The following is a 26,149-nucleotide window of genomic DNA, read 5'->3' as shown; positions in this document are numbered from 1 at the left end:
CTCATTGAGAAACTTGGGAACCTGCTGCTAGATTCTGAAAAATTAAGATAAGCAATGTCCAACCATCAAACCTCAATGCACAGAGCATCAGAGGGTCTGACAGAGTAGTTAGCCTTGTTGCAGGAGGTAACTGATATGAAAACCAATGCTGCCATAACCCATGGGATTCTCAAAACAGGCCAAGAACCATTGCTTCATTGGAGGCAATCACTAGAATTCATAATTGAGAGCTCAATAAGGTCTAGAAATGAGCTAACAGATGTAAATGATTTAGTGCAGAAAGTCATGGATAAAATATCTGAACATCTAAAGGTGTTGCACACATAATCATATATCGGCAATAATGGTCAATTAATAGACATTGAGCATATGAAAGCTAAATTTTTGGCATTCGTGGAAGAAGCTATTGATCCATCAAGCTTCTAGATGTCAAAGATTCCAGAGCTTTCGACAACAGATTATGTTATGAGGCACGCATCAAAGAAGCTCCAATCAAAGATCTCCAAATTTGAAGAATTGACGGAAATGCATGATTACTGGATGATTCGAGATGATAACATTCTCATCCCAGGAGTCGACAAGCTCAACAATGTAACTGGTGCAATGAAGGCATATAGAGCTAAGGTTGTGACCCCAAAGAAAAATGATGCTTTGACACTCTCTTTGACAAGTGTCACCTCTTCTTTTTCTCAAATTCTAATATTGTAGTCATTTTTGACATTCTTCTCGTAGGCTAAAAGTTTTGTAACTGATGACCCTTTGGTCAGTCCTATTATTAGAATGATTCAAAGATACTCTACGGAGTAATCATTAATGTAACTGGCCATTCCTAACAAGGTCATATAAATGTAACCTTTTGAAGAGTAAATAAGATCGGGAAATTATTTTGTGGGCAAATCCCTTTAGTTGGGACTACTATGTGAGAATTTGCGTCTGCATCTTGAATTTGTTGTTCATCCAATTTTTGTATGGTGCTTGGGATACAATGTGTTGTTAATGAAAACTGAGAGATTACAAATAAACTTGATTTTATTTCTTTTGTTTTAGTGGGTTGTAAGCTTTACTTTCTTTGTTACAATACTATCTTATTCCCCTATTCTGTACTATTAATGTTTGGTAGCTTCTGTAGGATAACTCTATGGTTATTCATATATATGAGATATATTATTATGTGAGATATAAGCTTATTATTATTATTATTATTATTATATATAAAAAATTAAGTTTGTATTATTAATTATCTGTTTATTGAATAGACATGTCTATTCATTCTCCCATGCTCAATATAAATGAGAGGATGTTGCATATGGAAAATATATACCTTGAACAAGCAATGCAAGTACATTTGCAGCGATCCGAGAAACATCAACATGGTATCAAAGCTAATTTGCAAATGATAATTGTCAATGACTATTATTTTGAAGGCAAATCATTCTTTCATTATTTGTATAAACTAAGAGTTACCTGTATAATTATTCTACTCCAAAAGCCTTCCGCTCTACACCATTCTAATGTATAGAGCTTGTGTACGAAGACGACAATTTCTGAAATTTTGAAGTCTTATGCAAGAACTCAAGAATGATTGTTCATAGTTTGATCATAGGATTGAACCTCTCTATAGCGTCTGCAGAGGGACAAGGACTATCAAGATGGGATATTGGCATTATGGGTTGTTTTCAAAGATTGGTAATCGGTGATGACTCTTTTGGATTTTCCAAGCATTCTTGAGCAAGCAACACTATTAAATTTGTAGGATGTTAGGCTCAACTTGATGAGACATGATGAGTCATGTTTACAATGGAGCACCCAATGTTAGAGATTACCATTTATATCAAAGAAATCTAGAAGTTTGTAGCACAAAGGGTCTTGGGAGCCAACATTAAAGAAGGCGTTGTGCCATTCAAACCTATGCAATTTCAACTTGTAGAATACTTGAAAGAAGAGACGATACCTCATTACTGAAGTTACACCCGTTAGACCAATGGCGACATTGTTTTGGAGATTCTGTGTGATCGTGTGTGCAAACTGGTCATTCACGTCGGATATGCAAGAATCAACAAAAAGTGATCATTTTAATTGACCGCAAGCTTCATAGAATTATAGACAAAGCTAAGCACATGACTCGAGTTCCACTTGGCACGTGTTCCACCAAGAATAAAGGTCCTCAAATGAGAAGACTACTGTAGGAGGAATTGAATTATTCAAAAGCACTGTAGATTGATGTGGGCATTCAATGCCAAGGGTGATCCGTCTCCAATTTCACCAACGAGGTGACAAATTTGGTTAAGGTATATTGTCATTGTCAAATAATAAACGTATGAAATTACTCTTATAAGACACTACCCGTGGTTACCGCTAAAATGGAGGTAAGGACAATTACAGATCGAGAGTAAGTAAATAAATAATAAGGTAAATGAAACATTATATGAGATATTATCATTGAAAATATATGGTGATATATATATATATATATATAAGTTTTATGATTAGAAGTGAAATTGTTTATTTTAGACTTTTTATTTATTTTAATGTGGCATTAATAAGAAATTAATATGTTAAAATATATATTAGAATGATCTTATTTACTATAATTATTGAAAATAATTATTAAATAAATTTTTTATTATTATAAGAGCTATATGCCTTGATCTTTTCCTCCGAGAATGTTGTTTGCAGGAAGAGGGAGATTAAAGATTAAGAGGGAGCCTAGCATTTCATTAGATTCAACCTTGGAAAGAGAGGGAGAAGATTGTGAATGCTATTTAGTTAACCTCTATTATCTTGGTCTTATCAATTGAGAGGGAGTAAACCATGTTGAGATGGTTTCTATAATGATCATTAAGTTGTCACGATCAAGAGGACTGTGACCATGTGACATGGGCCTATCCCTTGTGTACATCATGAGTAAGTGACAACTTCCAAAATGATCATCACTTGTATTTGGAGAAGTTGTTGTAAGGTGACGATCTTACAATAAACTTGTATTATGAGATTAAATAAATTGAGTAAGTGGTAAATGTCTTGTATCTCAACATTATGGGAGGCCATTAATCTTAGAGTACTTGGTGAATATCATTGATCTCTGGGAGGCCAATACTCTTGATATCAAATGTGATATCTAAACATTTTGAGTAGTGAATATCATTGATATTTTGGGAGGCCAATACTCTTGATATCAAAACATTTTGAGTAAGTGGTGAATATCATTAATATTTTGGAAGGCCAATACTCTTGATATCAAATGTAATATCAAACCTTGTTTTTGAGTACTTGATGAATATTGGATGTCAATATTCTGGGAGATCAAGACTCTTGATATCAAATGTGATATCATACCCTAGTTTGAGTAATTGATGAATATCATATGTTGATGTTCTGGAGATCAATACTCTTGATATCATATGCGATATTAAATTGTAGAAAACTTCTGAGATATCTTTAAATTCCTAATATTACCAATGGTGTAATATTTGTCTTGTGTTTATCCTCCCTTGCTAAGAGGGAGTGTTAATGTTTGGTAGCTTTTGTCCGTTAACTCTATGGTTATATATATATATATATATATATATATATATATATATATATATATATATATATATATATATATATAACATAATTAAGTTTGTATTATTAATTATCTGTTTATTGAATAGACATGTCTATTCATTCACCCATGCTCAATATAAATGAGAGGATGTTGCATATGGAAAATATATACCTTGAACAGGCAATGCAAGTACATTTGTAGCGACCAAGAAACATCAACATGTACATATTAGTTCATATGCATTTCATTGTTGTATGAGAAGTTTGGAACTTGGTTAATGAAAGTGACTAAGTAGGAAAAAATCCAAGTATTGTCAAATCTCAATCACTTGGGCAATCCGGGTATTGTCAAGTAAATCAAACTTTCTCCTCTTATACAATGTGCATTGGTAGATAGTCTTGCATTTTAGTACGTTGCATGCAGAAAATAGAATAAATTGCATTTTAAGTATTAAATGAGTTTGAGTGATTCATATGCTTTCATATCTATGGAGATTGTGAGTCAAAATCCTAAATTGGCCTAGATTGTTTGAAGTTATGTACAATCTGGTAAATACCTTTTCTACTCTTTGGTTAAAAGCATACCCCCTGAAATCAACTGATCTACTAAAAATAAATTCCTTGCAAATCTTTGCATCCCACAAGGGAGTTGTACCATTCAATTCAAAGGTCTCTTATAGATTACTACATTGACCCATTATGTTGTTAACTATTGTGTTTTCCATCCCTTTGGGCACATTAAGAGTCAAGGTATAAACCAAAATCTAAAGAAGACAAATTAACCAACATAAATACAAACAAATATAATAATATAATCATACAAAAGTAAACATATATATTATACAAACATAAACATATACTCAAATATATACATATAGTCAATGGGCTCTTGGACTATTACAAAGAGCCTGCTAGGGATTTATATATATATATATATATATATATATATATATATATATATATATAATTCTTTCTCTAAATACGTAATGGGCTACATTTCAATTTTATGATTTATCTACTTTGAAGTATGCTTTATACAATATAATATAAATATGATATACATATAAACGAGAATTTATTTTTGAACATTACTAGATCTAACTCTCCATTTTATTTTCTCTATATATCTTTATGCTATGAAAATGTTCTTAAATTTTTTTTAAATATTTTTTTAATGTATTTCTTTACATTTATATATTTATTTATTTCAAATCAGACTTTTTCTTTTTTATAAAGAAAACTTATGCTTTTAATATGCGTATTTGTTTTTTTTTTTTTTTTAAAGTTACTGCTTTAATCTCTTTTTTTAAAGAAATGCCCTTGTATATTTATTGCCTAAAGCTTTGAGACCCTTGGTGGAACTTCATCCCATTAACGTTGGGGGTTTTTGAAGAAATTTTGTGCTTTTGTCTTATCCATCCAACTAGTTGTTAATTTCTGATCACCAGCTTACTCTTCATCAAAACCAACCAAAAGTTAAAATGTCTAAACGAAGAATTTGCAAAACACCTAAAGCAACTTTGTACCCCAAAAAAATCAAACAAATAAAAACATAACTAACCAATGCACTGATACCCTCGTGACAAGAACGTTCGAGTTCAGACTCCAGTGTTATATGTCCTCAGTTTATGCAAACAGTGAAAAATAATCGGCGCACAGGGAATACACCTGGTCCTCTTACAAAATAATAAAATCAATAACAATGTTGAGGATATAAAAAGAAGCCGAGAAACTATTTTTATACATTCAGTATCCCACTCAAACCTCTTATCAGAGTTCGCAATGAGTAAATCAACACCTGTCCACGTCTTCCTACTTGTATGAAATTTGTCAGATAGAGAGGAATTTCTACCCAGGTTCGTAGATATGTACGTAATATCATCTTTCACTGTGTCAAACTCTTCGGTAGATAGATTATACAGTCCACCAGGTAAGATCATAAACATTCTGAAGAAAGCAGCAGACCAATTGTCAAGTATACTCTGCAAGAAGTGCGGGAAAAATGTTACAGTTGGTGGAAATCCATATAACGAGAGAAGCTTAGATTCTTTCGTTCAATTATCACGCATAATGTAAAGCTAGAGAAGGTAGATGGCCATAAATAGCAACACAAATATAGATTGAAACTGCATGTAAACTTTAAAAATATACCGATTCCCACTGAAGAAAAAAAAAATCCAAGTCATACAATTATAGAAAACAATTTCGATTCTTTACATGGTCGCACCATTAGCACATAGAAGTTAACTGGGGGAAAAGAATCAAAATTCAAGCTGGACGGTAGAATCTGATAAGTATAGGACTTTGAAATCCCTACCTCAAAGATTGAAGAATCAAGTGGATTAAACATTCGAAAACAATCATCGTTAGAAGCCTTTGGGTCCCCATATATCTGTTCGAAGTAATACAAGAGTTGAAACTCATCATATTTCTAACGCTGATATGTACGTGAGCACAACAGTTTTTATAGAGCAAATACTTATAGGTTTGCATGTATTTTCAGCATATTTTCAGCATACTTCCACCATTACTCCTATTTATTTATATCATTATAATAGTGAAGATATAAAGAGCTTTTACCATGAAATTACAACTTGATTTGGAAGTCTGTTAAAAGTATTTAACGCAATAAACAATAACTCACCTCAAATGTAAATGCCAGTGGTACTCTGGCAATCTCGTACATGTAATCCGTTGAAGTACCATGTGCCAAATACCTGAAATAGATCATACCATGTTTCATCCCTTGGAAAACATAATGCATAGTATCACCTAACAAAATCCAAGTGTAATAAGATGAAATAAAGATCTACAGATTCTACACACACCCGACAGATCCTCCACCAGACCCAACCACACAATTATCTTTGCAATGTAGATGATTTAGCTTTCGTAGAATCAACTTCATTAGTTTTGCGGAGGCACCATTGGGAGTAGTATTTCTGTGGTCATAGGGCATAAACAAAGCCTGGAAGGAGAAAAACAAGTAATCTCTCAGAACTAAATACTGCAGAGCTAGTAATAGGAACATGCTTTAGAAAATGTAAAGAAATGAATATCTTTCTTGAAATGTGAATCACAACGTGAGGAAAATGCAAAAATACAGGGCCAAAAAATCAAAACCATTAAAATGTGCAATAATAAAGTGCCAGTTTTTTGCATTAAATGAAGATATGAACCCACATTATGGTTTTATTACATGACAAGGGTACCTAAATAAAGCTCACCTATCTCCCATCCCTTCGTTCATGTTTACAGTTTTACTGTTGCAATACCCCAACAAATCCATTGATCCTAAAATGATATTCCTACTTATAAATTGTGATTTACCACTGTAATTGATATTACAAGCAACTTGGTTAATTTCAGTAGTTTGCCAGTCATGATTGCCCGGCCATAAAGCCGTGTACAAATATTAAATATTATTAGGATGTAAGAAAGATGTCAGTATGTTGAATTGAAATTATTTGATTTGACCTGTGGGTGCTTTCAATCATGTCAAAACACAAGAGCAATAATCGCACTACTAACAATATTCCTTGTGTGTTTTTCGTAATATTTCATTAAGTCTATATTAGCTTGGATTGGAGACAACAGGCATAGTCCACCACCTTAAATGTCTCACCCTCTAGCCTCTTTCCTTGTTAGCAAAGCTTTTGGAGAAATTAAACTGATCTGTAAATTCTTAAGACCTATACTTATAGAAATTATGAAAGTTCTGCATCCATGCACCAAACACGTAGCCTACCAGAAGTTGCGACACTGGAAAACAAGATCCAGGGCAAGATGGGGGTGGATGGGTTGTTACTTCCCTCGCTGCTCTCTCTCAAACCAATGATGTGGAAGATTAAATGTCAGGTTTATGTCTTCGCAGGGGCCAGGTGATCTCAGTTAATTGTACCATGCTATAGATGGATAACTAATTACACTATGCTACTTAGAGTTTTTGCAATATAAAACAATACTAGGGCTGGGAAAATACCAATGTAGGGTAAAAATCCCAATTGATAGAGGTAACTGTTTGTTGGTAAACAGATTTGTCACTATAGAATTTGCCCAACGGAGTGTGTGGCAAATAAATGCCTCCAATAGTTGGATAGGCCCTTGGTATGCAGCCTTCCTCTGCGTTTAGAAGGGCAGCTCCCTCGTATGATATGATTTTTAAAGGGTTTTCAAAATAAATAATCTAAAAACTTTAAAGATGGAGAGAAAGCTGTTCAGAACGAATGCACCACACAACCTCACAACTTTCTTATGTAAACAAGATAATAACAACGGTGATAAGAACTACGCTTGAAAATGACCAGTATTACCATATAAACTCATGATTCATAAACACTCGCACAATACCGTGTGAATGTCTACTACAACTACAACAATTTTGATTTTAGAACAAGAAATCAAAAGCATATCTCATTTCATTTCCTTGCACCAAGAAGATAATAGAGATTTTTCGATTTCAAAGATAAAAACTGTACATACTTTACAAAATTTATCTCTTGATCAAAACTTCAGCATAGTGTTCCCTTATCTTAAAATCAAAAAGTCCCCCCCTTTCTTTCAAAGCCAACAAGAGTCCTTATATAGACATAGAGGTTAATAACGACCTCTTCGTGGTTAATAACCACCTCCAAAATACGTGATTTTGTGGAGGATAATTAACCTTAAGAAAATTGACCTATACAAGGAGGACTCTCAAAAGCAAAACTTTTAGCTAGAATTCCGAAGAATGCATATACATATCCAATCATTGATCTTCTAGCTACTAACTCTATCTATCTGGACACAATTGATCTATCCTGGAAAGCCCTGTAAGCATCTAGGATGATCAGCATTGATTCATAGTTTGGAATGAACACATTTTCCATCCTGAGTTTGGCTATGAAGTATCTATCCTGAATTTCTTCTGACTCTTGTCGATAGGCTGAAATGTTACAATCCCCTAGAGTGACTGCAACCAAGCTGAGCTTCATCATAGTTTCAACATCCGATACACGATTCTCTATTTCTGAATGAATCTGGACACTGAAGAAATCAAGAAGAAATTGGCAATCAATATGCTGAAGACCACTTACTGCCGCTTCACCTGTGATAGTAGAGACTAATTCATCTGTAACTTTTGTTTTCAGCTGCTCCCAAGAAGCTATTAGCTTTTCAAACTTAGTGATCCCTTTGCTAATGTTTATCATCTTCCAACCAACACTTTTACCCCAGATACGTGTTTGGTTCTCACTTGGATCAGTAATAATTTTCTCAAGAAGTAGGATGCTTGTATCTAACTTGGCCATTTCTTTTAATTCATCAGCTACTTTTTGCCAAGTGGATTTCTGTTCCTTGCTATTTTCCAGCTCTTTCGAAATTTCCTATATCTGTTCAATAGCTTTTTCATATATTTCCTTCACTCCAGTTATGAGTTTTGAAGCATCTTCTATCATCATGTTTATCCAAGCTTCGATCATCATACTATGTGACTTATGTTTGTTTACTCTTTCGACAACAGTATAATCTAAAATACCATCAGGGCCTGTTAAAACTGGTGAAGTAACCACTGCTTTGTCATTAGAGGAATCACTAATTGAATTGATATGAGATAATAGCATCTGAACTTGTTCCTTGAGTTGCTCCTTGGTTCTTTTCTCTTTCTTCGCCCTTTGTAACATCTAGGCAGTAGTCACTTCAAAATTTTGAAAATCACTTTTTGCAGTAGATGGACCAAGATCAATCCTATCTAGAATGAAGTCTGATTTGGATGCTTCATCAACACTCTTTTCAATTATGGGCTTGGCTATTTCTACACATAGGTTGACTGAAGTTTTATCAACGGCTAACCTAGACATCACTTTGGTCTTTTTCACCTTCGGAGGCTTCTGAAGTAAACTAGAGATCACATCAAATGGAGGAGGGATCATTTGAACAACTTTCTTCTTCTTCTGGAGATTGTTCTGGAACCAAGAATACGTAGTATTTGAAACTTGCATATCACTTGTTATGTTTTCAGCAATCATCATTAAATCCTTTGAATTAGATAAATGATTATCTAACTGCATGATGTCTATTAATGGCATCTCAGGAGTAGAGAGACTCAAATGAGGAATCACTTCATCATGAGGGGATGTCACAGGGATATGTGGTTCCGCAATTTGAGGAGTTCTTTGATCCTTTTCATTGGATTCATTTCCTTGCTGATTCATTCTACCTTTCATTTTCGTCCTTCTTCTCTTGACTGTAAACTTATCTGGCTGATTTAGATTTTCATCTCGATCTAGAGCACCTATATCCAGTTGCTGCATTTTCTCACTAGAAGTTGCCTCTACTGCCATCCTAGATGATTCCCCTTTATTATCTCTCCTCTCTTTATTTTGAAATTCACCAGTTGCTTTTTCAACTCTGACTTTACTAACCCAGTCTCTTGTCCTTTTAAGAACATAGGCAGTCCTTTCTTTCAAGCTTTTTAATTCATGGACTAACCAATCGATAGGAGGGAGATCTAGCAATTCGATTTTCTCATAATAGAAGGGATCAACCAAGGAAACTTCATCATCATCTACACCTGTCACATCAATATCCAGCTTGAAATTTATCACCTGTCGTACCATAAGCCGCATCCAATCTCTCTTCCTGACTTCAAAATCATTTTCACAATCCTCCCAAAAGTCCTCTAGAGCCGAGAAGTGACCAAGACTGGGATTTAACTTTAACTCATTCACTGTATAGCCCTTGCTATCATAAGGGAAACGCATCGTATAAGGATGCAAATTTATTGTGGCAATAGATCTTTCTATGTTCTGGCATCTGATGCAGTATCACAACTATAATATCTGATGCCGATAGGAAAAGGTATTTCATCTATCCTCCTGTTCCTGCAAAGTTTATTGATTTGACTAATCTGCCTGCACATTTCAATCAAGACCAATTTATCATCAACAAATCTAGGTAGCATCAGTAGACACCCATCATAGGCAGCTAACCTAATATAAGTAAACTTCGGGAACTGTATGAAAACACTTCCATATTTTTTTACTTTCATCGCCACTTCTAGTGAAATTCTGAGTCCAATATTCCCTTGAATTTCCCTTATAGTTAGTATTGTGAATGCATCATTCACTCTTCTAAAATGGTGCAGGCTATTATCATACTGAATCTGAGGAAGATGATTGTAAATGATAGTCGTATCATCATAAATACCCTGTCGGTTAAGTCCTAGCCAACTTTTGGTACTTGCAATAGCATAGAAAAGGTATGAAGTCATGTAGAAGTAGTCATTTTCTTGAAGTCCCATGCGTTGTTTATGCAATGAGTCACTGATAATTTCAGCCCAATCAATATGTTGTTTTCCTTCACAGAACACATTGATAAACAGGAACATCCAACCTTCAAACTCGTGTGAATCCCGAAGACCAACTATCCTACTCAATAGAGTTACCATATTTGCCACATCTTCCTTTAACAACGATCTGTGAATGGATTTGCCTAATTGAGATTTCCCTTTTCTTGGTTGCAAGAACCATGACCTAGCAACAGTGTTTAAACATTGAGTTTGATTTGCAGTAAAATACTCCTTGGCAATTCTCAGATTGATGCTGGCATATTGCATCCTGGTAGGCAATCGGAAAACAATAGCAATAGAGGCAGGATCTAGGCGGACAATTACTTTATTGTTTGATGAAATAACTTCTCTAGTATTTGGATGATAAGCCTTCACACACTCCAATACTAGGTCCGGGCATTGTGCTGAAATTGGATGCCCACCTACTCGAGCCAAGCCACTTTCTAATATCTTTCGGGCTAAAGGGGTTCTTTCCTCGTCCACAAGAGATGACCAAAAGTCTTGAAGGTAGACATTTCCTAAAATAGTATCACCAATGTCTGGAAGTGTACTTCTTAAAACAGGAGCATAATCTGGCCTCTGATACTTGTACTTCATGGTTTGATTACCAATGTTTTTCTCAAATGTGCTGAATGCCAAAGAAAATAAGGATGCTGATCCGAATTTGGATGACTTAATGTTTGGAGATAAACTCAGTGAAGCTCCTCAGGTTATGGGTCAGGAACAATCATTTCATTTTGTCAAGCATTTTGTTAACACTCTACATGCCTTGTCCATGTTCTCCACTTTTCTGTGTAGGCATTATGTCAAACAAATAAAGCGTAGCCTCATGTATGCTTACATCCTCCATAACATGTCCAAGGATTTGAAAATGAACCATTTAAATTCTCTTCTATTCGGGGCAGTCACTATCTTGCATCAATCGGGTTCCTTTTCCATTTAAAATTTAATGCATTTAACATGCATTAATTCAACAAGAATTATGCTGGTAGTTTACAAGCAAACTATAAAGATATTAACTCATGCTGCATTCCAAATCTTTATCCTCATCTAAAATACTCCTTAGATGGAATGATGGCAGTGACAATGAAAACTATGCATCAACCTGTGAGCAGAAGCATTGGCTTTTACCTCCGCATCGTTCTCAATAGAAGAAACTCGAGAGAATGACCACTTCAACAGGTTCTATTATATCTGTTGGTAAGTTGGTATATATGCCGTATGAGTCGCTTTGTCCATTGATATAAAACAATGTTGAATATATACTGCTGTTTAGCCGCATGTATATTACAGCAGATTTATATATGTGTGCCGCTGCCGCTGATTAGCCATAACAGTGGTTCAAAAACATGGCGTGAGGCTGGGAGACACAAGGTGGCATCTTGATTATATCAGTTGGTCACGTTAGACAATGTGCTTCTGGTCAATATACATACCGTGGCCTCATATGGCTTACCAAATTTTGAAACATTTCCCACCTAGACTTTGTGGAGAGAAATCTAATGGTAATGGACCTGAATGATTGGCTTTGTCAACAAAATTATGCAGGATGTGCACGAGAATGGCAGAGGAAGACAAGTATTTTTCTCTAGTTTTCATCCGGCTGTGGCATTATTAACCCACAAGATGCAGAATATGTATCAAAGATCTTCAAAGGAATTCTCTTGAAGCGGCTGTAAAAGCACTTATCAATAATATTATCTCATTATATGAGGGATCTTTACCAATGTCACATATATCACCCTCAATGCCATATTGTATAGCCAGGCTGGTATCTAGCATACAACAGTAGAAAAACTTAATTTGAGCCTTTAAGAAGCTTCCACATTGTTTACTCAAATTAAAACACCTCTCACTGCACATGGTGAATTATCAGGAACTCCATCTGATTCGTTTTCATTGTTATTGCCAATTGCCCGCATTTACATGTCTGACTTCTCATGGAGGAATTTTAAACAGGTTAATAACTGTCTCACAGAAGTTAAGGAATACGTGTTTTTGGAGAGGTTAATTAAGCTCCTCCAAAATACGTAATTTTAAAGTTATCATTAACCTGTTTGAGAGGTTAATGGTTAATGATAAACTTGAAAACACGTAATTTGGGTCTTTCCATTAACCTGCGATAACTTGAGGCTCAGAAGCCGGATTTTGAAAATTTCAAGTGCTGGGCGGAGCTGAAAACGAGCTGGAGATATGAAGAGTCAGAACTTCACAAAAACTCAGAAATAAAATAACCATTTCAATGATCAAAATGGGACGTATTTCACACATAACCATAAGATCAACAAGGTCAAAATTGAGGCATTTTGATGACCAGGTAACACTGTTATTTTCTACTAGTATATTACTCATAAAATAGATGTTACAACATATAATTGTTCTCCCTTGCTTGCAGAAGGTGCAAAACAAAATTGTCCTTTCTGCATAACAAAACAAACATAAAGCATGAAAGAAAGAAAAATACCTCCATGCCAGAATGTACATTTACCCAAAGTTGGGGCTTGAAAGAGTGAACAAGTTTTTGCATTATTTTTGTTTCTGGCTCACTAAATGGTGCAGTCCCAGGATATTCTTCTGCAGGATCATAGTCCTACAGTCATGAGGTGTAAACAACAGTTTAAGATAAGGAGCCAAAGCACTGTAACTATTCATATACATTTTTAAAAAGTTTTTGACTTTGTGATCTTGCCAACATGTGACTTAGAAATCAGATCCATGCTAAAATAGAATCATGTATGGCCTTTATATATAACTTTCAGCAATCAATCGGAGTTTACTGCCGAACACACATTAAAAATTAAATAGTCACATCATATGTCAAAAAATCAATAGTGTCTAAAAGTCAAAAGTAAATCGATCACTACGTTGATACAGATTATTGGATTGACTAACCTATTCCTTGGTTCTTTATTAGAATAACTAAGAAAGTATAACCAAAAAGAAGCATATACCTTTTCTTTCTTGCCCCAGTCTACGCTCCAGTTACGGTTAATATCAACTCCCCTTCCTGTGAATGAAAATACAGCTTTATCTTAAAATGCATGTAATGAGTTTCTGGGTTTAAAAAATTTATGTACTACTATTGACACCCACCATTTTTCCTTTCACAAAGCTTCCCTGCCTCGACTATTTTTCGCCCATTCCAGTTTTCCATTGGTATAACCTATTAATTTACAATTAAGTCAATGCCATGCATTAAACATAAATAAAAGATTTGAATCTAAGAGTGAAAATGACAAGTGTGAAAACTGGGTAGAAGATAAGCAAATGTGGTCTGTCTTGAATAGGCATTGTTCTAAAAGCTACAATGTTCTCACTTCTGTAGGCTGCAATATTCGTCTGTCCAAATGATTTAAACAAGATCTAATATGCTTCTCCAGTAGAACACACCACCATTTTTCTTCCCAGGATACAAAGAACTTTGCTCTATCACCACAAACAAGAGAGACAATATATATGCATCCAAATATGCAACATATACGTATACATGCATTTGTCATAGTATGTATCCATAAGTTTAAAAAGACAGTGCAGCAATATTCTGTACAAACACAAAGTTATATTTTTGTTTGGAAGATTTTGTTTATAATAAGTGTACATCAATTCACAACAGAATTAGGGTAGTCCAGAGGATATTTGAACATTCATAAGTAGTTTCTTGTATATTTCTAATATTGTACTAACATAAGCATAAATCAAAACAAACTCGCCAAGGACTGGAAAGTTGATTAACCAACCAAAGGTCTCATCCTTGGATTTGCAGTGAAGCCTACATGAGTCCAAGGCTGTAAGGAAGTATGCTCACAAAACTCTTAGCAACTAAACTCAAAATAAAGCTTAGTTAGTAAACATACAAATATTTCACCATTAATCTTAAAAGGAGAAAATCACAGTAATTGATCTACAGAAGAATTCAGCAACATTATGACATGTAAACAGTGCTTAGACACACAAGGAGAACAAGAATAAAAGTTTCTAAATGAGTGGCACAATATAGTGATATACCATGTGAAAATTTCTTCCAGAAAACTCAGCCCTCGAAGCATGCCCAAAATATTATTCAGCAGCAAACAATGGCTACAATAAATTCTCAAGGTCCAGTACTCTATCAAGAGAAGGAGAGATCAACACACTTCAATTTTTGAGGAAAATCAACAATGGAACCCCACAGAAAATAATAATGATGCCTTCAGCTCGAGCCTTCAATATAAATACTCAAGGAAACCCAAAAGCCACTAAGACATTACAACAAAGTGAAACAAGGTCCCAAAATACCATGGCAAGAACTCTTACAGTCCAACTCAAGAGAATTGCCTCCAAGATAGAATGTAAATCTTCGCATAAGCATCTATTACCTACATAATGCAATTTTCTATATGTAACTCCCAGGTTTTGCTGATTTGCTGAATCCTTATGGTTTCTTCAATGTTGATGAAGCCCAGCAACTGGAGATTTCTGCTCTGTACTCACTTCTGGGAGAACATGGAGACCAAGGGTCAAATTGCAAGTGACCAGACCTCAGATCTGTTAAGGTAAATGTACAGCTGTATGACAAAGACGTAGACAAGGATGGCAGTCAGGTTATGCTGTTGCCCTGTTGGTTAGATCTGCACTCCCAATGCTTGGCAGACTATCAGGACCCCTGTGCTGTCCAGTGACGATGGCTCACCCTAATACTTCATCTATCCTAATTCTTTATCTATCTTCAAGTTCTGTCAACTGGCTCCAAACTGATTAGGATTTAGCCCCCTAGAAACTGAGAATAAGGCCTGTAGCAAGTTTAGTGAGAATGTTACATTCTTAATATCAAGTTATCAGAGGAGCATCAAGTTCCATATGATCAGATTGTGAGAAAGTGCATGGCCCTGTGCTAGAAGAAGCTGAGCATATAAATATATTCCGTTTGCTCTCTTCATCCTGCTGATGGATCATGCTGTGAGATCAGAAATGTTGAGTGTGATTTGAAATGCTGATTCAAAAAAATCAAACACGATCAAATCGAGAAGCAAATTATTCAAGATATAAATCTGTTCAGGTTAAATAGTGATTGACACAGACAGTATTTCCATTGAGTAAATAAGCAAGAATTGACTAAAAAACTTGACAGCCTTTTGACTGTATAACAAGATGTAACAGCAAAGCACTGCAACTTAGGTGTGCACTCTCAGGGAAGGAGAATGATGAGACATTAGTTATGGGGAAGATGTGACTTCAGCATTGGTGATATCATCACGATCAGTATCATTGTAAGGAGTTATTCGAAAGAAAAGAGGAAAGAAATTTTATTGACATCCACAGATGACAAAAAGGTAGTCAGTGGGAAAAAAATGAAGTGCTGAAAATAACAAGCACCAGATAATAGGTTATTAGTAACTAAGCAAACACATAAATTGTAAGTTGGGTATAAAAAATATGAAAGCTAAATGAAAAGTTGTAAGAAAATCCTGAAGACCAACAGCTATTTTCATTATGATTAATTTCTACTGATTGTAAAGTTCCGAGACATTAATGGGTATCTTTTATTGTCTATGCGCTTTCTTAAAGCCAGTAGAAGCGAAGAAAACTCTTGAATTACTAATTGAGTGGGCATAAAATATAAGAAACCTCTTGAGAAATCCTGGAAAGAGTTAAATTGCAGTGCACAAATTTACAGAAGAAGTATTCAAGAACATTGGCATCTGCCAATCCCTCCTAACCCTAGAATGGTCAAAGTTTCTATAGTTTGAAATATCTTGCAACTTCAATTTGTTTAGCCATAGTTACAATACTCTTGAAGGTGAAAAATGTTTCCAAGAAATTCAACCACAGAAAATGATGGCTAATTCAGATTGACATTTGATTCAGTCCTAGCATCCTAAGCAACCAAAACGTCTAGATATTTCATGAGTTCATTAAAAATCCTTCATCAAGAGGTTATCAAGCTAGAAAAACAAAATAAGAACTTGATTTACCGGAAGATTATGCTTAATTAGTAGATCTCAACAAATGATTTTTACTATTTTGAAGAAAGTAAACACATAGGATAACCATGAGGATGGAGCTGATGATAGGAAATCATTAAAAACAACTTTGACCACAAATCAGTCACATTGAGCTTTTGTTCACCTTGAAGACAGCTATAACAAAAATGTCAATAAAATTAATCGTTTGCATATGGATCAAGCAAGCCTTGCCATTTATATGCATTTGTCTCCACCATAGGTAGTTCAAACTTCAAAACTAAAGTACATTACAAAATGCTGGAATCATCCCTGGAATGATTCACATAAAGCATTTGCAAAAGCAGTTTCTAGAACACACAGAGTTCTACAATTTCCAACAGGGCAAACTAGTTAAAATATTTTCCACATTTCTCAGCATATGATAGAGAAAATACAACCAAGGATATTTTTAGTAGATATTCGTATATACCTTAATTATGAACTTTCGTAAAATATCATTCTGAGCATTTTTATCTAGGGCAAGCAAATGATATTCTCCAGCTAGGATGTTCAGCAATCTAAGAGCAACTTCCGATGTGATCATTTCCCTACCATGCTGTCCAAAATTCTGAAACTTTGTTTTCAGTAAACATACATCAACTTCATGTCAAAGCTTAAAATTACAAATTTATTCTCTTCTAATTAGATGTTCTAAAGATTGACCATACAAGGAGGATGCGGATCTTTTGATCATCTTCAGCCTTTTCCTGCCTCTGTGCAAAAGTGACAACCGAAATCTCTGCTGAATATCCAGTTGATACTGACCTCAAAACCTTCATCTGCCTAGCAAGATATTAAAATCTACCAGTTAAAAGCATATGAAATGACCCAAAATCAGATTAAGTTGATGTGAATTGCTGTATAAGACATAAAAGCGATAACCTACAGACATTTTATCTCGATGGCGAGCAACCAATGCTTCTACTTCTTGTAGTAAAATATCACTGCAGAAAATTTACAAGATACACTCCAGTGAGAAGTGTCAGATACTTCAAACATACACTGAATATAGAAATGTGATGCACAGTCAACATACGTTATTTCACAAAATTTAATTCAGAGGTTCCTAACTCAAGCTAACCTTTGGTGATACAAACTGTAGTTAATAGAAGATAGCTGTTGCTTGACTGGCACTTCAACCAACCCATGTCCCTGCAACCACCTAAATGATGAATGTCAACTTTTGAAACTAAATACATGTCAGAATCCTATAATATACCCAAAATACTAAATAGGGACAATGGAAAAGAAAAAAAAATCTCCAAAATAGAGCACATGAAATTACTAAATTTTATTTACGTAAAGGAATCCTTCAAAAACTTAAATTTGCAGTCAGATTATTGATCTGATTTTTCTGCTAATATAAATGAATTTATATATATTTCACTCTAAATCTGCCCAATAATTTCACAAATGATTTAAATTGACCTACTTTTATTTAAATCTGAGATGAAAATGATAGAAGTATGCAGATTTAGACACAAATACCCCAGAAATATCTTCAGACCCTAGCTGTCCTTGCCCAAACACCCAAAAAAACAGAAATATCTTCTGAACCTGATGCTTGAATCTCACCTTCAGAATCTGGCCTTTAAACCAGATAATGAATTGCAGTTCTGAAAATGATGTGCTAGGGTTATCACAAACCAAATCCACTCAACTGAAGTACAGCCTTTTTGACTAGAGATGCCCATATGTCCCTCAATAACCAAATATACTCGAGGGTTAGAGACCATAAGCCAAAGATTGCAGCAACAACAGATAAATTGCAGTAACATAATGAGCCTAAAAAGAACCCTAAAATGTTATATAATAATTCCCAAAAAGATAATCTAACCTCAGCCCTTGATTGATTACCAAATCAATCCAATGCTCCACATTAAAACCCTAAAAAAGAGCCAACAAACTCCTTGAAAACCCATGCCCGCTTGGCCTTTTTGTCACGTGCTCATTAAAATCTCTTAAGAGTACACTTATAGGGGGATAAATTAAGTCCTAAAGTCCTTGTAAAAGGAGATGATTTAAGGTCTTTAGGCTGGGAATCACTTAAGTTGCATAAATAGACATGCCCACAACTTAAGAATAGAATAGAATACAAATCATAGACTCCACACCTACCCAGTAATACTTTACGTCATATTCCTCTTGGGTAATCCAAGGAAAAGGCAGCTAATGCACTGTTAAGCTTTATGACTTGAACTGGAGATATCACAATCCTCTCCACCCAAGGAACGCTTGTCGTCAAGCATTTGTAGACTATGATGCTTAAGCATCTCCTCTCCTTCCCATGTTACATCCTCTAAATGCAGCCTTTCCACTTAATAGAAAAATCAGAAATTAATTTATTCTCCAATCTTTTCTGTTACTCGCAAAATTATTTCCATTGGTGCAACTGAAGGATGAAATAGATGATGACATTGGCAAGTTCTTTGCCAATGGCATCCCAGATCATGTAGCTCAATCTCCTTATTATAAGATGACAATGTCTATGGTAACAATATGTGCGCCTAAGTGAGAAAAAATTGAGGACCACAATCTTGGATAAGAACTATTCCAAGATCAATGTGTTGATAGCGAAAACAAGGGAATGTTGGGTGAAGAGTGGATGCAATATAGTCATGGATGAGTGGATGGGCATTAGACATCATCCACTCGTCAATATCATTGTTACATGTACAGAGGACCCATATTTTCATAAGGCAGATGAAAGTTCAAGACATTGCAAAGATGCCGATTTTCAGTTTCAAGTCCTCAAAGATGGTATTGAAGAGGTTGAGCCACAAAATGTAGTCCAAATAGTGATAGATGTCACACGTGTGCAAACCTGCTAGAAAATTTGTTGAGGCAGCTTATGAACATGTTTGGTTGACTCCATGTTGTGTGCATGCCATGAATAATGCACTCAAGGACATGGAGAAGATTGAGTGGATCAAAGCAATGATCAATGATGCAAAAGATGTCTAGATGTTTATCTGAAACCACCCCAATTAACATGCAATATTTAGGTGCTTCTCTAGTTCTCTACGAAGTTCTTGAAGCCTATTAAGACCAGATCTACATCCTATTTTCTTGGAGAGACTGATTAAGTAGCAAGAGTCATTGTAGGTCATGGACATGGCAGTACAATGGAGTAGATGGGTTGAGTCCAAGACAGAGCAAGAGAGGAGGATGAAGGATACAACGAAGAGTGATGTGTTTTGGAGTGATGCAAAATATATAGTTTCTATCATTTCTCTTTTTTTTCATGTCACAAGATGTGAGGATGTGGATGCACCTAACCTTAGAGAGGCGTATGAGTGCATTTATATGCTTGACCAAACGAGGGTTATTGTGTGAGAGAAAGACCCCAAATTAACATCCTACAATGACCAAATTCAGCCACTTGTTCACCAAAGATGGAAGAGGTTCAATGCTCCCATGCACACGGCCTCCTACGCATTGAATTCTAAGTGGTATATGACTAAGCCTAGTCATTACACCTATACTGGATGATGACATAAATGCAGGTCTCTTTGTGGTCATTGTGAAGATGTATGATCTTGTAGATGATAGCACAATTACAAACTGAGTGGACCAAATTTGCCAACCTTAGGTGTTATTATGAGGTTGCCAAGATGGATATGGCAACTATGGCACAACAGGACCCTATTTTGTGGCGGAATTACATAGACTAGAATCTTTGACGATCACTCTAACCATTTGATTGCTATCTCAAGTTTCTAGTTTTCCAGTTGTTGAGAGGAAGTGATTTACCTACAACTTCATCCACTCTCTCAAGAGGAATAAAGGTACCTCTAGGAGAGCAGAGTTGCTTAAGGTTGTACATAAAGCTTTGTATATCATTCATTGTGTTGATTTGCATTTTATAACACAAACAACTCTAAATAAATACCAAGGGTAACCTATCCTCTCTTGAACAAAATTTCCAATGTGCTAAACTATGTGATCGCAAAGTTGACTCCAAGGTTCTAAATGCATGTAACTTTGCTATGTTAGTTTGTGGTGACTGATCAGGGAAGTATTGTACATACTTCATAATTCTTTAAAAAAATGGACCCCATTTTATCGGGATTTTGTGCTGACATGTAATTATTAATTATAACCCTAAAGCATTAAAAATTCTTGTAAAAAAAAGCTTAGGGTTAGGGGTTTTCATTATGTGTGATGCGAAAATTTCTTCTTGTGGTGGTATTGAGTTGTAAGGGATTACGGATTGTAATCAGGCCGTAATGAATGGATCATAATAATATTGGACTTGCCGTTTGGTGGACATAGCCTAGGGTTTGGGTTAACCATGCTAAATCTCGGTGTCTTGTGTTCTGTTTTGTGCGATCTATTATTTTCTGATATTGTTGCTATTTGCATGTAATTGTTATTTATGTCTGTGGTTTAAACCTAACATGCTATTCAGGATAGACTCTCATGGTATGACGATTTGCTTGAAACCTCCAAGGGGACTTACATGGTATAATTTCGATGCCTTTAAATGATTTTTCTTTTGAGTTTCTAGATTCTACTTCTACTAAGATTTTAAAAAAAAGGAAAAAGATTATTCTAGCTCTAAACTAACCTATGAACTTATACAAGTTTGTAAACATGGAATCTAAACCAATCCTTTCTACACCAAATTCAACTATAGAAGGAAAAGTGTATTTTTTAAGGGATTCAAAGGGTTTCCACATTACACATGTTCATCAACATTTGAATAATGAACATGGTAATGGAAGTTAAGTTTTCTATCAAACATTCCAACTACCTTGCACAAGCATTGATAATCATCCAACTATCAAAGGTATGAATATTTGATTCCACAATACACATTCTCATCAAATCCTTCATTCAATTTACCAGCATAAAAATAAAATCTGATCTAAGAGACAAGAAACTATGCAACTTGCAAAAGACATCAAATTGACCAACAATTGAACGATGAATTTACTTAGAGAGTGTTCATGAAACAATCTCTACCAATCCCTATTTACAAATGAGCGGAGTGGGGTTTTCATAGGTGTTCCAAAATAAATTAAGGGCCAAGATTTACACAACTATACCCTAATTTATTATCAAGTGAGTATTAATGAAAATGAAGAACTCAAATGGAGTTTTCTTCTAGAAGAAAGCACCCCTTATCCTTTCCTCAGCAACATATTCAATCAACCTAGACAGCACAAGAATGAAATTATCTAATTGGTGGAGACAGGTGGTTGCCACCTCAGCATGCTTATCTCTATGAATGAAGTTTCTTTTGAAAAATTCTCGTTCAATTTTCGGGTTTGGGATTTTTGGAAGAATATTCCCAAATTTTGTCATCTTTAAACCTCCATGAACACAAGATCTTACTTTTGAATGCTCTTCTTCATCTTCAATTCAAGATCTTGGACTTCTTGGTGCAAACTTTGAAAAATCGAAGATGTTTTGAAATCTTCCTTTGCCAATCCATCCTTCTTCTAGTCTTGAAATTGTTCGTAGATGATGAAGTCCTTGATTGTGTTTGTTTTCCTAGTCACTAGCTTGCATCAGACTGTAAAACAACATTGAGAGTATCATTAATAACTCATTAAATTGACTCCACCAATCTTTCCTTTAAACTGGAAATGGCCTTGTGAATTTTTGAAATAATGAAGTCACGTCATTGGAAGTGCACTTGCAAGTCTGATTTTCAAGAAAATTTGCATACTTAAGCAATTTTCATCATTGCTTCCTTAATGATTTCACTCTCTTTTCCATGCATAAACTTAACATTTTCCCTTTGAGACTTGACCTTTTCCTCTTTTCAACCTGGAATTTTCTCTGGATACTCGGTGAAATCAACCTAAAATGGCTTTGTACTACACAATTTCCCAATTTTTCTCTAGCTCCAAAGACTGAATTTCATCTCTTGGTTTGCATTCTTCACCTAGGTTGTCAACACATAGCCAATTCTTCATCCCTCTTGATAAGCCAACACTTCATCACTCTTCAAAGAACTTGGAATTTTGAATGAATAAAAAACTTCTTTGAAATCTGCATGAAATGATTAGAAACTGCCAATCAGATTGGAAAACCTGGAGTAAAAACTCAAGAAAATCAAGAAAACTACATAAATCTTGCGTCCAAACCTTTAAAAAACTCTACTTTTCTTGTGCACTTTAGAGATTTGATTCTCAATTTGTATATAAATAAAGTGCTTGGCTCATGTGTTTTAGGAATTATACACATCCAAGAAGTTGATTTTATGCTTTATTGCTTCGAATTTTTTATTTTAATTTTTCCCTTCCTTCCTTCATTCATGGTTGATACCTCTTGGATAAATAGAACATTTTTTTTCATTTTCTTTTGTTTTGGTTTTTCTTCTTCAATGTTTGGTTTGCTTTTTTTCCTAAAAAATGACCTTCGATTAAAAAAAAACTTTTTAAAGCAGTTTCTTTATGTTCTTTGTTCTTTCAATTCTTGGAGTTGATTTCTTTTCTTGCTCAAGTTTTTGTTCTTAATTCCAAATTGATTTCTTTCTTTTTCATCTCCATAATATCCTTAAATCTTTTTTTGGTTTTTCTCCTTTTGGGCAGGCTGTACTAGCATTCAAGGATTTATGGTTTTTCTCCTTTTGGGCAGGCTGTACTAGCATTCTCCTTTCCTTGTTTGAGTGTACTTCTTTATGGATGAAAATATTTCTACAAATCCCATTCTTCTTGGCCAGGCGGACTTCTCTTGTCTCATACAAATTCCTTCCTCCATTAATTATTTTCATGGGCGGACTTAATCTGCAATCAAGAATTTTCTAACACCTAGAATTATTTGTTCAAACCCCTAAGATTTGGCAGATTTGAATTCTCATTAAGGATTTCCCATACACTTAGCCAATTTTCTTAACTCCCATACCTAGGTAGACTTCATGTGTGTTTATGGAGTGAACCATGCCTTAGACAAATTTTCAAAACTCTTAGTCATGGATGTGTAACGCCCTGCCAAGGAACCCAAAAGAAATTAACCTATTATGTCACTAAGTTTGCCAAACATTTTTTTATTTTTATTTTAAAGATCAAAACAACAAGAGATAATATAGCGGAAGCAATAACTCACATACATACAAGCCATACATTAACAATTACATCTCTTAAGGGTTCCATGACGTTGAATCACATACATAAATCTTATACAACAAAATCCACATCATACAATAACCATAAGTACAAATCAAATGAACTAATATACAAGACATAAGATGCCACATGGCATAACTAGAATGCATAATCACCCTCTGTACAAGTCACAAGGTATGAAAAGCTAAAAAAATACACATCATGAAAAGATACAACATGTCATAAGATCTTCAATAATCAAGTACTGTATGTTAGAATATGACCATCGAACATAAACGCAAGATCAAAAGAATGGAACAACTGCACGAGTACATCCAGCAACGGCATCCAGCTGTTGGATCTCAATGGTATAAGAAACACTACAACCCGACCTCATGGAACCTAAATGGTCCACTCTCATCGTGTCGAGGAGATAATCTCAAGTCGCATACGGATAACAATCCAACAATCATAACCATCATCTAAATCAAAGAAATCCTAATAACAATCCATCTCAAAGGCACCAAGACACAAGTAACATCTAATTCCAGAGGCAACGAAGACAAGTAGGAAACCTACTACGTAAGTGGGCAAGTGTCATCGCATGAGCCAACTCTAAGGTCACCCTGGCAACCTCTCTGGACTTCGGCCCTCTAATGACTCTATATGATATCAATATCCTTTCTTACAGACAAGGCATACTGATGAGGCAAGGTCGCAACCAAGCATCCTCTCTACTCCCATCCTAGCCTGTACTAGCACTCGAGGCATGGGCGAGGTAATCCACTGACTCTTGTTAATTCATTTTTAACCCATTTAATGAAATATTATCACTAATTGAAACAACCTACAATGGGTTACCTAGGCAGCCTCTTTAGGGATTTGACCTCCATTGCCAGCCACTTCCCAACATGCATAAAGATAACTTACCTAATCTCATAACAAGAAGTCTCATCAAGTCGCAATGACCACATCAATCCTATACAAGCAACTGGAAATCAAAATATGAACATTGATCCATATCTCAAAGATCAAATCACATTTATCACGACATTCGCACGATAGCATAACACAAAACTCCCAAGCCTCTAGTAAACATCCTAACTGGTCAACGTAATAAGTTAAACCAAAACCCCAACACAAAATAAACCATACACGTCATATCAATTATTTAAACAAGTGTAGTTTCATAGTTCATTTGATTTGAAATCATAAAACTTCAATTTACAAATGGGTTCGAGATTTCGTTTTCAAAGTGTCACATTTGATAAAGTTTTTCGAGTTCACAAGTATAATAAAAATTCCTTAGTATAAAAACCATTTCATATAAAATGAACCATTTAAACAAAATCCAAGTTTTATTTAAAACAATTAATTCCCTCAATTAAAAAATTTAATTACATTTCCAATTAAAAATATATATCTTAATAAATTACAAAACAAGATCTTAAATAAAAATTATTAAAATTTACTAATAACTATTAAATTATTAAATTATTAATAAATAATATTTATCATTATAATAATTACTAGTTTTAATAATAAAATTATTATTAATAAATTTTAATTTAATAATGTAGATTTTTCTCAATTAGATTTATATTTAAATTCTTACTCATATAAATATCCTTGTAACATATATTCTCTATTATATTGTATAAAGAAACTTTGAAACAAATAAACTTTCTAATGTTGCCACCAATGTATATTATATATATATATATATTATTGTCCAATATGATAGATAGATAGATAAAATTTTAACGTCCACGAGGCTAAAAATAGCCTATGGGACAGCAAGACAACTCAAGCAGACTTAAGTAGCGCTGTTCGCCTCTTGTGTAGACTAATGATGAGCCCCCCCAATTGCTCAATGTACTCTTCGTTGAACAGGTTATGCCAAGAACTGTCACATATAGTATCCGCAAACTTATCCCTGCTATCCTTGTAGGCCTCACATTCTAGAATAAAGTGTTGTTCAGTTTCCACTTTCCCAGAATTGCAAAATCTGCAAATTCTCTCTTCCCAAGCCTCCTTTGGCCTCTTACAACGCCCGGTCTCACAACGAAGTTGGTGAGAGTTGGTTCTCAGCTGAGCAATAAGAATTTTAGCTCTCCAAGAAATGTTGGCTCCTATGTACGCTTTTTCGAGTTGATCACAAGTGGGGTTGACCTCATTTATATAATATAGTTTCTTCCTCCCAATCTCGCTTCCCCAATTTCTCTTGTAGAATTTCT

At 34.8% G+C, this 26,149-nt stretch overlaps 1 protein-coding gene across 5 annotated transcripts in view; it reads right to left on the bottom strand.

The window, feature by feature from the left end:
• Nucleotides 1–5,043: 5,043 nt before the first annotated feature.
• Nucleotides 5,044–26,149, bottom strand: part of LOC149550812 (Zn-dependent exopeptidases superfamily protein) — a 48,768-nt gene continuing 27,662 nt past the window's right edge. The window contains exons 2-12 of one of the 5 annotated variants that reach the window (XM_089786375.1): nucleotides 17,936–18,006; nucleotides 17,745–17,798; nucleotides 17,523–17,637; nucleotides 17,285–17,422; nucleotides 13,967–14,036; nucleotides 13,825–13,880; nucleotides 13,338–13,463; nucleotides 6,375–6,514; nucleotides 6,191–6,263; nucleotides 5,864–5,938; nucleotides 5,044–5,528 (exon numbers count right to left, since the gene is read on the bottom strand). In XM_089786375.1, the coding sequence (XP_089642501.1) occupies nucleotides 5,145–5,528; nucleotides 5,864–5,938; nucleotides 6,191–6,263; nucleotides 6,375–6,514; nucleotides 13,338–13,463; nucleotides 13,825–13,880; nucleotides 13,967–14,036; nucleotides 17,285–17,422; nucleotides 17,523–17,637; nucleotides 17,745–17,798; nucleotides 17,936–18,006 (1,302 nt within the window). In that variant the 3' untranslated portion in view covers nucleotides 5,044–5,144. Of the gene's footprint in view, nucleotides 5,529–5,863; nucleotides 5,939–6,190; nucleotides 6,264–6,374; nucleotides 6,515–13,337; nucleotides 13,464–13,824; nucleotides 13,881–13,966; nucleotides 14,037–17,284; nucleotides 17,429–17,522; nucleotides 17,638–17,744; nucleotides 17,799–17,935; nucleotides 18,007–26,149 lie in introns of all 5 variants that reach the window. The other 4 variants (XM_089786378.1, XM_089786374.1, XM_089786377.1 and 1 more) reach the window with 4 other exon arrangements.

This window comes from Cupressus sempervirens, chromosome 6 (assembly GCF_028749045.1).
Source record: "Cupressus sempervirens isolate cs-2001-9-10 chromosome 6, ASM2874904v1, whole genome shotgun sequence".
Taxonomy (NCBI): Eukaryota; Viridiplantae; Streptophyta; class Pinopsida; order Cupressales; family Cupressaceae; genus Cupressus; species Cupressus sempervirens.
The sequence above is the reverse complement of the archived record's forward strand: the minus strand, read 5'-3'. Positions and strand labels throughout refer to the sequence as shown.